General features: G+C 60.6%; 1 protein-coding gene across 1 annotated transcript in view; it reads right to left on the minus strand.

The window, feature by feature from the left end:
- The window catches only part of TNXB (tenascin XB), a gene marked incomplete at both ends in the record, with an annotated part of 45,145 nt that overhangs the window by 9,123 nt on the left and 23,428 nt on the right, over nt 1–12,594 (minus strand). Inside the window, 12 exons of the mRNA XM_084277551.1 lie at nt 514–807; nt 1,416–1,709; nt 2,534–2,827; nt 3,610–3,903; nt 4,528–4,821; nt 5,444–5,737; nt 6,590–6,883; nt 7,699–7,992; nt 8,694–8,987; nt 9,796–10,089; nt 10,838–11,131; nt 11,828–12,121. Of these exons, the coding sequence (XP_084133677.1) occupies nt 514–807; nt 1,416–1,709; nt 2,534–2,827; nt 3,610–3,903; nt 4,528–4,821; nt 5,444–5,737; nt 6,590–6,883; nt 7,699–7,992; nt 8,694–8,987; nt 9,796–10,089; nt 10,838–11,131; nt 11,828–12,121 (3,528 nt within the window). The remainder of the gene's footprint in view (nt 1–513; nt 808–1,415; nt 1,710–2,533; nt 2,828–3,609; nt 3,904–4,527; nt 4,822–5,443; nt 5,738–6,589; nt 6,884–7,698; nt 7,993–8,693; nt 8,988–9,795; nt 10,090–10,837; nt 11,132–11,827; nt 12,122–12,594) is intronic.

Here is a 12,594-nt window from a genome sequence, read left to right on the forward strand (position 1 = left end):
TCCAGTCCCTACCCTTGTTACAGGCACATTCCAGGCCGTGACCCCATTCTAGACCACTACTGAAGGATTATTCCAGGCCCTGACCCCATTCTAGACCATTACTCAAGGATCATTCCAGTCCTGACCCTATTCTAGGCTGCTTCTCCAGGCCCATTCCAGGCCCTGAACTTGCTCCAGGCCCTGACCCTGAGGCAGGACCTTGCTGCAGGCCTGTTCCTGGCCCTGACTCTGATCCAGGCTCCTGTTCCATGCCCATTCCAGGCCCTGACCCTGGTCTGTTGTGCTACTCTAGGCCCATTCCAGGCCATGACCCCGATCCAAGCCCTGACCTTTCTGCAAGTCCTGGCCCTGCTCTAGGCCCATTCGAGGCCCTGACCCGGCTCCAGGCTCCTGTTCCACAGCCCCACAACTCTGCCAGGGAAGAACTTTCCCCTCCCATCTGACCTGACCCTGCCCTGGATCAGCTCGAGCCCATTGCCCCTCCTCCCATCTCCTGGCCCCAGCTGACCTCACCTGTGACGGCGTCGGTGGAGACGGGGCCCAGGCGTTTCCGGCCCCACACCCCGTACAGGTTGAACTTGTAGCGGCGCGATGGGGACAGCCCAGGGACGGTCACCGAGCGCAGGTCACCGTCCACGGGCACCACCTGGGGCTGCCCTTGGGCATCCCTGTACTGCAGCGTGAAGGAGTCAAAGGTGCCCTCGGGGACGCTCCACTCCAGCTGGGCAGAGTCGGGGCTCACGTGGGAGACCCTCAGCTCCCCCAGCACTGGCTGCGATGGTGGTTCCTCCTCTGGCTGGGCAGGAGCTGGGACAGAGAGGGGACAGTGCAGGGAACCATCATCCATCCATCATCCATCCATCCATCCATCCATCCATCCATCCATCCATCATCCATCCATCATCCATCCATCATCCATCCATCATCCATCATGGATCCATCCATCCGTCATTCATTCCATCCATCCATCCATCCATCCATCCATCCATCCATCCATCCATCCATCCCCCAGTTGAAATGCCCTTTGAGCCCATCGAGTCCAACAGTTCCTGTCCTGTGCTGAATCATCTCCCTGAGCCCCTTATCTCTCCGGATGTTAAACACACCCAGGGGTGGGGACTCAGCCCCTCCCTGGGCAGGAGTTGCTTTTTCCATGTCTCTTATCCAATTCTAGGCCCCCATCCCAGGCCCTGACCTGTCTCCAGGCCCCTGTTCCAGGCCGAGCCCAAGCCCTGACCCTGTTCTAGGCCGCTGCTCCAGGCCATTCCAAGCCCTGACACTCTTCCAGGCCCCTGTTCCACAGCCCCACAATTCTTCCAGGGAAGAACCATTCCCTCCCATCTGACCTGACCCTGCCCTGGCCCAGCTTGAGCCCATTGGCCCTCCTCCCATCTCCTGGCCCCAGCTGACCTCACCTGTGACGGCGTCGGTGGAGACGGGGCCCAGGCGTTTCCGGCCCCACACCCCGTACAGGTTGAACTTGTAGCGGCGCGATGGGGACAGCCCAGGGACGGTCACCGAGCGCAGGTCACCGTCCACGGGCACCACCTGGGGCTGCCCTTGGGCATCTTTATACTGCAGCGTGAAGGAGTCAAAGGTGCCCTCGGGGACGCTCCACTCCAGCTGGGCAGAGTCGGGGCTCACGTGGGAGACCCTCAGCTCCCCCAGCACGGGCTGCGATGGTGGTTCCTCCTCTGGCTGGGCCGGAGCTGGGACAGAGAGGGGACAGTGCAGGGAACCATCATCCATCCATCCATCCATCCATCCATCCATCCATCCATCCATCCATCCATCCATCCATCCATTCATCCATTCATCCATCCATCCCAGAATCATCACCTTGGAAAAGCCCTTTGAGCCCATCAAGTCCAACACTTCCTGTCCTGTGTTGAACCATCTCCCTGAGCCCCTCATCTCCCCAGGTGTTAAACACACCCAGGGGCAGGGACTCCGCCCCTCCCTGGGCAGGAGGCTCCTGTTCCAGACCCTGATGCAATTCTAGACCTCCATCCCAGGCCCTGACCGAGCTACAGGCCCAATGCAGGCCATGTCCATGCTCCAGGCCCCTGATACAGGCCCCTCCCAGGCCCTGACCATGTTCTAGGCCACTGCTCCAGCTCCATTGCAGGCCATGAATTTGGTACAGGCCCGTTCCATGCAGTGAATATCTGCTAGGCCCCTATTCCAGGATCATTCCAGGCTCTGATGTTGCTCCAGGTCAGTTCCAGGCTCTGACCTGGTTGTAGACCGCTACTCTAGGACCATTCCAGGCACTGACCTTGCTACAGGACCATTCCAGGTCCTGACTCTGCTGTAGGTCACCGTTCCAGGCTCATTACAAGCCCTGACCCTGCTCCAAGCCCTGACCCTGCTCCAGTACCATTCCAGACCCTGACCCAGTTACAGGCCCCTGTTCCACAGCCCCACAATTCTTCCAGGGAAGAACCTTCCCCTCCCATCTGACTTGACCCTACCTTGGCCCAGCTCGAGCCCATTGCCCTTCCTCCCATCTCCTGGCCCCAGCTGACCTCACCTGTGACGGCGTCGGTGGAGACGGGGCCCAGGCGTTTCCGGCCCCACACCCCGTACAGGTTGAACTTGTAGCGGCGCGATGGGGACAGCCCAGGGACGGTCACCGAGCGCAGGTCACCGTCCACGGGCACCACCTGGGGCTGCCCTTGGGCATCCCTGTACTGCAGCGTGAAGGAGTCAAAGGTGCCCTCGGGGACGCTCCACTCCAGCTGGGCAGAGTCGGGGCTCACGTGGGACACCCTCAGCTCCCCCAGCACCGGCTGCGATGGTGGTTCCTCCTCTGGCTGGGCAGGAGCTGGGACAGAGAGGGGACAGTGCAGGGAACCATCATCCATCATCCATCCATCCATCCATCCATCCATCCATCCATCCATCCATCCATCCTCCATCCCAGAATCACCTGCTTGGAAAAGCCCTTTGAGCCCATCGAGTCCAACAGTTCCTGTCCTGTGCTGAACCATCTCCCTGAGCACCTCATCTCCGGGCTCTTAACCACACCCAGGGGCAGGGACTGAGACCCCTCCATGGGCAGGATTCTCCTGTTCCAGGCCCTGACCCTGCAACAGGACCCTGATCCAGGCCCATCCCAGGCCGTCACCCTTCTCCAGGCCTGTTCCAGGCTCTTATCTTTCTCCAGGTCTGTGTTCCAGCCCCATCCCAGGCCCGGACACTCTTCTAAGCAACTATTCCAGGCCCACTGCAGGCCCTGACATTTCTACAGGCTCATTCCTGGCCCTGACCCTGTTGTAGGCCGCTGCTCCAGGCCCATTCCAGGTGCGACCATTATTCAGGCCCATCCGAAGATCTGACCCTGTTGTAGGCCACTACTCCAGGCCCACTACATGTCCTGACCCAGTTCCAGTCCCATTCCAGGCACTGACACTGCTCCAGGCCCCTGTTCCAAGCCCTGACCCTGCTCCAGTCCCATTCCAGACCCTGACCCAGTTCCAGCCCCTGTTCCACAGCCCCACAACTCTTCCAGGGAAGAACCTTTCCCTCCCAGCTGACCTGGTCCTGCCCTGGCCCAGCTCGAGCTCATTGCTCCTCCTCCCGTCTCCTGGCCCCAGCTGACCTCACCTGTGACGGCGTCGGTGGAGACGGGGCCCAGGCGTTTCCGGCCCCACACCCCGTACAGGTTGAACTTGTAGCGGCGCGATGGGGACAGCCCAGGGACGGTCACCGAGCGCAGGTCACCATCCACGGGCACCACCTGGGGCTGCCCTTGGGCATCCCTGTACTGCAGCGTGAAGGAGTCAAAGGTGCCCTCGGGGACGCTCCACTCCAGCTGGGCAGAGTCGGGGCTCACGTGGGACACCCTCAGCTCCCCCAGCACCGGCTGCGATGCTGGTTCCTCCTCTGGCTGGGCTGGAGCTGGGACAGAGCAGGGACAGTGCAGGGAACCATCATCCATCCATCCATCCATCCATCCATCCATCCATCCATCCATCCATCCATCCATCATCCATCCATCCATCATCCATCCATCATCCATCATGGATCCATCCATCCGTCATTCCATCCATCCATCCATCCATCCATCCATCCATCCATCCATCCATCCATCCTCCATCACAGAATGAGAGTCCCATGATTGGAAAAGCCGTTTGAGCCCATCGAGTCCAACCGTTCCTGTCCTGTGCTGAATCATCTCCTTGAGCCCCTTATCTCTCCGGATGTTAAACACAGCCAGGGGTGGGGACTCAGCCCCTCCCTGGGCAGGAGTTGCTTTTTCCATGTCTCTTATCCAATTCTAGGCCCCCATCGCAGTCCCTGACCTGTCTCCAGGCCCCTGTTCCAGGCCGAGCCCAAGCCCTGACCCTGTTCTAGGCCGCTGCTCCAGGCCATTACAAGCCCTGACACTCTTCCAGGCCCCTGTTCCCCATCCCCACAACTCTTCCAGGGAAGAACCATTCCCTCCCATCTGACCTGACCCTGCCCTGGTCCAGCTCGAGCCCATTGGCCCTCCTCTCATCTCCTGTCCCCAGCTGACCTCACCTGTGACGGCGTCGGTGGAGACGGGGCCCAGGCGTTTCCGGCCCCACACCCCGTACAGGTTGAACTTGTAGCGGCGCGATGGGGACAGCCCAGGGACGGTCACCGAGCGCAGGTCACCATCCACGGGCACCACCTGGGGCTGCCCTTGGGCATCCCTGTACTGCAGCGTGAAGGAGTCAAAGGTGCCCTCGGGGACGCTCCACTCCAGCTGGGCAGAGTCGGGGCTCACGTGGGACACCCTCAGCTCCCCCAGCACCGGCTGCGATGCTGGTTCCTCCTCTGGCTGGGCTGGAGCTGGGACAGAGCAGGGACAGTGCAGGGAACCATCATCCATCCATCCATCCATCCATCCATCCATCCATCCATCCATCCATCCATCCATCCATCCATCCATCCATCCATCATCCATCCATCATCCATCATGGATCCATCCATCCGTCATTCCATCCATCCATCCATCCATCCATCCATCCATCCATCCATCCATCCATCATCCATCCAACAATCACCCAGTTGAAATGCCCTTTGAGCCCATCGAGTCCAACAGTTCCTGTCCTGTGCTGAATCATCTCCCTGAGCCCCTTATCTCCCCGGCTGTTAAACACAGCCAGGGGTGGGGACTCAGCCCCTCTCTGGGCAGGAGTTGCTTTTTCCATGTCTCTTATCCAATTCTAGGCCCCCATCCCAGTGCCTGACCTGTCTCCAGGCCCCTGTTCCAGGCCAAGCCCAAGCCCTGACCCTGTTCTAGGCCGCTGCTCCATGCCATTCCAAGCCCTGACACTCTTCCAGGCCCCTGTTCCCCATCCCCACAATTCTTCCAGGGAAGAACCATTCCCTCCCATCTGACCTGTCCCTGCCCTGGCCCAGCTCGAGCCCATTGCCCCTCCTCCCATCTCCTGGCCCCAGCTGACCTCACCTGTGACGGCGTCGGTGGAGACGGGGCCCAGGCGTTTCCGGCCCCACACCCCATACAGGTTGAACTTGTAGCGGCGCGATGGGGACAGCCCAGGGACGGTCACCGAGCGCAGGTCACCGTCCACGGGCACCACCTGGGGCTGCCCTTGGGCATCCCTGTACTGCAGCGTGAAGGAGTCAAAGGTGCCCTCGGGGACGCTCCACTCCAGCTGGGCAGAGTCGGGGCTCATGTGGGACACCCTCAGCTCCCCCAGCACCGGCTGCGATGGTGGTTCCTCCTCTGGCTGGGCAGGAGCTGGGACAGAGAGGGGACAGTGCAGGGAACCATCATCCATCATCCATCCATCCATCCATCCATCCATCCATCCATCCATCCATCCATCATCCATCCTCCATCCATCCATCCATCCATCCATCCATCCATCCATCCATATCACAGAGTCAGAGACACTGGGTTGGAAAAGCCCTTTGAGTCCATCGAGTCCAACCGTTCCTGTCCTGTGCTGAACCATCTCCCTGAGCCCCTCATCTCCCCAGCCATTAAACACACCCAGGGGCGGGGACTCAGCCGCTCTCTGGGCAGGAGTTTCTTATCCCAGGCCCTGAGCCTGCAATAGAGCCTGTTCCAGGCCCTGATCTTGCAACAGGCTCATTCCAGGCTGTGATTGTCTTCTAGGTCCCTGCTCCGGGCCCATTCCAGGCTCTAATGTTGATACAGACCCATTCCAGGCACTGAAAATGTTGTAAACCAATAATCTAGGCCCATTCCAGGCCCTGACCGTGTTCTAGGCCACTACCTCAGGCCCACTGTAGGCCCTGACCCTGCTCTAGGACCATTCCAGGCCCTTGCCTTAATACAGGCCCATTCCAGTCCCTGAGCCTGCTCCAGGCCCCTGTTCGAGGCCCGTCCCTGTCCCTGACACTGTTCTAGGCTGCTGCTCCAGGCGCATTCCAGGTGTGGAGCCTGTTCCAAGGCCTGACCCTGCTCCGGTCCCATTCCAGGCCCTGACCCAGTTCCAGGCCCCTGTTCCACAGCCCCACAACTCTTCCAGGGAAGAACCTTTCCCTCCCATCTGATCTGACCCTGCCCTGGCCCAGCTCGTGCCCACTGCCCCTCCTCCCATCTCCTGGCCCCAGCTGACCTCACCTGTGACGGCGTCGGTGGAGACGGGGCCCAGGCGTTTCCGGCCCCACACCCCGTACAGGTTGAACTTGTAGCGGCGCGATGGGGACAGCCCAGGGACGGTCACCGAGCGCAGGTCACCATCCACGGGCACCACCTGGGGCTGCCCTTGGGCATCCCTGTACTGCAGCGTGAAGGAGTCAAAGGTGCCCTCGGGGACGCTCCACTCCAGCTGGGCAGAGTCGGGGCTCACGTGGGAGACCCTCAGCTCCCCCAGCACCGGCTGCGATGCTGGTTCCTCCTCTGGCTGGGCTGGAGCTGGGACAGAGAGGGGACAGTGCAGGGAACCGTCATCCATCATCCATCCATCCATCCATCCATCCATCCATCCATCCATCCATCCATCCATCCTTCATCCATCCATCCATCCATCCTTATCACATTATCAGAGTCACACGGTTGGGAAAGCCCTTTGAGCCCATCGAGTCCAACAGTTCTTGTCCTGTGCTGAACCATCTCCCTGAGCCCATCATCTCCCCGGCTGTTAAACACTCCCAGGTGTGGGGACTCAGCCCCCTCCCTGGGCAGGATTCTCTGCTTCCAGGCCCTGACCATACTCTAGGACCCTTTTTAGGGCCCATCCCATGCCTTGACCCTGCCAAAGGCTTATTCCAAGCCTTGACTCTGTTGTAGGCCACGGCTCCAGGCCCATTCCAGGCCTTGACCTTGCTAAATGCCTATTCCAGGCCCTGACTCTGATCCAGGTCCCTGTTTCTTGACCGTTCTAGGCCCTGACCTTGCTACAGGCCCATTCCAGGCCTGACGCTGTTCTAGTCCGCAGGTCCAGGCACATTCCAGACCCTGACCTTGAACTAGAATGATCCCAGGCCCTGACCCTGTTCTAGGCCAAAGCTTCAGGCCCATTGCAGGCCATGGCCTTGCTACAGTCTCATCCTAGGCTCTGACGCTTTTGTGGGCTGCTACTCCAGTCCCATTCCAGGCCCTGACCCCTGTTCCACAGCCCCACAACTCTGCCAGGGAAGAACCTTTCCCTCCCATCTGATCTGACCCTGCCCTGGCCCAGCTCGTGCCCACTGCCCCTCCTCCCATCTCCTGGCCCCAGCTGACCTCACCTGTGACGGCGTCGGTGGAGACGGGGCCCAGGCGTTTCCGGCCCCACACCCCGTACAGGTTGAACTTGTAGCGGCGCGATGGGGACAGCCCAGGGACGGTCACCGAGCGCAGGTCACCGTCCACGGGCACCACCTGGGGCTGCCCTTGGGCATCCCTGTACTGCAGCGTGAAGGAGTCAAAGGTGCCCTCGGGGACGCTCCACTCCAGCTGGGCAGAGTCGGGGCTCACGTGGGACACCCTCAGCTCCCCCAGCACCGGCTGCAATGCTGGTTCCTCCTCTGGCTGGGCCGGAGCTGGGACAGAGAGGGGACAGTGCAGGGAAACATCATCCATCCATCCATCCATCCATCCATCCATCCATCCATCCATCCATCCATCCATCCATCCATCCCAGAATCACCCAGTTGGAAAAGCCCTTTGAGCCCATTGCGTCCAACGGTTCCTGTCCTGTGCTGAACCATCTCCCTGAGCCCCTCATCTCCCCGGCTGTTAAACACACCCAGGGGCGGGGACTCAACCCCTTTCCCTGGGCAGGAAGCTCCTGTTCAACGCCTTGACCCTGTTCTTCACCAATTCCAGGCCCTGACCCTCTTCTAGGCCGGTGCTGCAGGCCAATTCACGGCTCTGACCTTGCTACAGACACATTCCAGGCCCTGACCCTGCTCCAGGCCCATGTTCCAGTCCCATTCCAGGCCCAGACCTAGCTACCGGCACATCCCAGGCCCTGACCTCGCTACAGGCCTGTTCCAATCCCTAACACTGCTCTTCGCCTCTGCTCCAGGCCCATCCCATGCCCTGATGCTGCTTCAGGTCTGTTCCAGGCCCTGACCTTGGTACAGGCCCATTCCTGGCCCTGACCCAGTTCCAGCCCTTGTTCCACAGCCCCACAACTCTTCCAGGAAAGCACCTTTCACTCCCATCTGACCTGACCCTGCCCTGGCCCAGCTCGAGCCCATTGCCCCTCCTCCCATCTCCTGGCCCCAGCTGACCTCACCTGTGACGGCGTCGGTGGAGACGGGGCCCAGGCGTTTCCGGCCCCACACCCCGTACAGGTTGAACTTGTAGCGGCGCGATGGGGACAGCCCAGGGACGGTCACCGAGCGCAGGTCACCGTCCACGGGCACCACCTGGGGCTGCCCTTGGGCATCCCTGTACTGCAGCGTGAAGGAGTCAAAGGTGCCCTCGGGGACGCTCCACTCCAGCTGGGCAGAGTCGGGGCTCACGTGGGACACCCTCAGCTCCCCCAGCACCGGCTGCGATGCTGGTTCCTCCTCTGGCTGGGCCGGAGCTGGGACAGAGAGGGGACAGTGCAGGGAACCATCATCCATCATCCATCCATCCATCCATCCATCCATCCATCCATCCATCCATCCATCCATCCATCCTCCATCCATCCATCCCAGAATCACCCAGTTGGAAAAGCCCTTTGAGCCCATTGCGTCCAACGGTTCCTGTCCTGTGCTGAACCATCTCCCTGAGCACCTCATCTCCCCGGCTTTTAAACACACCCAGGGGCAGGGACTCAGCCCCTCCTTGGGCAGGAGGCTCCTGTTCAAGTTTTGTTCAAGGCCTTGTCCCTGCTCCAGGCCTATTCCAGGCCATTACCTTGCTACATGTCCATCCCAGCATCTTTTCCTATTGTAGGCTTCTACTCCAGGCCCACTTCAGGTCCTGAGTCAGTTCCAGACCCATTCCAGGCCCTGACCTTCCTACAGGCCTCTTACAGGCCTGACCCTGCTGTAGGCTGCTACTGCTGGCTCCTTACAGGAACTGACCCTTTTCTACAGTGATGCTACAGGCCCATTCCAGGCCCTGACCCTGTTCTAGGCCAATACTCCAGGCTCATCGTATGCTCTGTCTTTGCTACAGGCTCATCCTGGGATCTGACACTGTTGTAGGCTGCAACTCCAGCCCCATTCCAGGCCCTGACCCTGCTCCAGTCCCATTCCAGGCCCTGACCCAGTTCCGGGCCCCTGTTCCACAGCCCCAAAACTCTGCCAGGAAAGAACCTTTCCCTCTTAGCTGACCTGACCCTGCCCTGGCCCAGCTCGAGCCCATTGCCCCTCCTGCCATCTCCTGGCCCCAGCTGACCTCACCTGTGACGGCGTCGGTGGAGACGGGGCCCAGGCGTTTCCGGCCCCACACCCCGTACAGGTTGAACTTGTAGCGGCGCGATGGGGACAGCCCAGGGACAGTCACCGAATGCAGGTCACCGTCCACGGGCACCACCTGGGGCTGCCCTTGGGCATCCCTGTACTGCAGCGTGAAGGAGTCAAAGGTGCCCTCGGGGACGCTCCACTCCAGCTGGGCAGAGTCGGGGCTCACGTGGGACACCCTCAGCTCCCCCAGCACCGGCTGCGATGCTGGTTCCTCCTCTGGCTGGGCTGGAGCTGGGACAGAGAGGGGACAGTGCAGGGAACCATCATCCATCATCCATCATCCATCCATCCATCCATCCATCCATCCAACATCCATCCATCCATATCACAGCCTCAGAGACAGTGGGTTGGAAAAGCCCTTTGAGCCCATCAAGTCCAACCATTCCTGTTCTGTTCTGAACCATCTCCCTGAGAACCTCACCTCCCTGTCTGTTAAACACACCCAGTGATGGGGAGTCAGCCCCCTCCCTGGGCAGGAGTCTCCTGTCCCAGTCCCATTCCAGGCCCTGTCCCTGCTCCAGGCCCCTGTTGCTCCAGGCATATTCCTGGCCCGACCTTGCTACAAGCCCATTCCAGGATCTGACCCTCTTGTAGTCTGTTACTCCAGGCCCACTACAGCTCTTGACCCAGTTCCAGGCCCATTGCAGGCCCTGACCTTCATACAGGCCAATCCAGGCCTGATCCTGTTGTAGGCTGCTACTACAGGCCTATTCCAGGTCATTACCCTGTTCCAAGCCCTGACCCTACTCCAATTCCATTCCAGGCACTGACTCCATTGTGGGCTGCTTCTCCAGTCCCACTCCAGGCTCTCATAATCTTCCAGTCCCGTTCAAGACCTTGACCCAGTTCCAGGTCCCTGTTCCACAGCCCCACAGATCTTCCAGAGAAGAACCTTTCCCTCCCATCTGACCTGGCCCTGTCCTGGATCAGCTCGAGCCCATTGCCCCTCCTCCCATCTCCTGGCCCCAGCTGACCTCACCTGTGACAGCGTCGGTGGAGACGGGGCCCAGGCGTTTCCGGCCCCACACCCCGTACAGGTTGAACTTGTAGCGGCGCGATGGGGACAGCCCAGGGACGGTCACCGAGCGCAGGTCACCGTCCACGGGCACCACCTGGGGCTGCCCTTGGGCATCCTTGTACTGCAGCGTGAAGGAGTCAAAGGTGCCCTCGGGGACGCTCCACTCCAGCTGGGCAGAGTCGGGGCTCACGTGGGACACCCGCAGCTCCCCCAGCACCGGCTGCGATGGTGGTTCCTCCTCTGGCTGGGCCGGAGCTGGAAGAGAGAGGGGACAGTGCAGGGAAACATCATCCATCCATCCATCCATCCATCCATCCATCCATCCATCCATCCATCCATCCATCCATCCCAGAATCACCCAGTTGGAAAAGCCCTTTGAGCCCATTGCGTCCAACGGTTCCTGTCCTGTGCTGAACCATCTCCCTGAGCCCCTCATCTCCCCGGCTGTTAAACACACCCAGGGGCGGGGACTCAACCCCCTCCCTGGGCAGGAAGCTCCTGTTCAATGCCTTGACCCTGTTCTTCACCCATTCCAGGCCCTGACCCTCTTCTAGGCCGGTGCTGCAGGCCAATTCACGGCTCTGACCTTGCTACAGACACATTCCAGGCCCTGACCCTGCTCCAGGCCCATGTTCCAGTCCCATTCCAGGCCCAGACCTAGCTACCGGCACATCCCAGGCCCTGACCTCGCTACAGGCCTGTTCCAATCCCTAACACTGCTCTTCGCCTCTGCTCCAGGCCCATCCCATGCCCTGATGCTGCTTCAGGTCTGTTCCAGGCCCTGGCCTTGGTACAGGCCCATTCCTGGCCCTGACCCAGTTCCAGCCCTTGTTCCACAGCCCCACAACTCTTCCAGGAAAGCACCTTTCACTCCCATCTGACCTGACCCTGCCCTGGCCCAGCTCGAGCCCATTGCCCCTCCTCCCATCTCCTGGCCCCAGCTGACCTCACCTGTGACGGCGTCGGTGGAGACGGGGCCCAGGCGTTTCCGACCCCACACCCCGTACAGGTTGAACTTGTAGCGGTGCGATGGGGACAGCCCAGGGACGGTCACCGAGCGCAGGTCACCGTCCACGGGCACCACCTGGGGCTGCCCTTGGGCATCCCTGTACTGCAGCGTGAAGGAGTCAAAGGTGCCCTCGGGGACGCTCCACTCCAGCTGGGCAGAGTCGGGGCTCACGTGGGAGACCCTCAGCTCCCCCAGCACCGGCTGCGATGGTGGTTCCTCCTCTGGCTGGGCAGGAGCTGGGACAGAGAGGGGACAGTGCAGGGAAACATCATCCATCATCCATCCATCATCCATCCATCCATCCATCCATCCTCCATCCATCCATCCCAGAATCACCCAGTTGGAAAAGCCCTTTGAGCCCATTGCGTCCAACGGTTCCTGTCCTGTGCTGAACCATCTCCCTGAGCACCTCATCTCCCCGGCTTTTAAACACACCCAGGGGCAGGGACTCAGCCCCTCCTTAGGCAGGAGGCTCCTGTTCAAGTTTTGTTCAAGGCCTTGTCCCTGCTCCAGGCCTATTCCAGGCCATTACCTTGCTACATGTCCATCCCAGCATCTTTTCCTATTGTAGGCTTCTACTCCAGGCCCACTTCAGGTCCTGAGTCAGTTCCAGACCCATTCCAGGCCCTGACCTTCCTACAGGCCTCTTACAGGCCTGACCCTGCTGTAGGCTGCTACTGCTGGCTCCTTACAGGAACTGACCCTTTTC

Source organism: Gallinula chloropus, assembly GCF_964237585.1.
Source record: "Gallinula chloropus genome assembly, chromosome: 32".
NCBI classification, from domain to species: Eukaryota; Metazoa; Chordata; class Aves; order Gruiformes; family Rallidae; genus Gallinula; species Gallinula chloropus.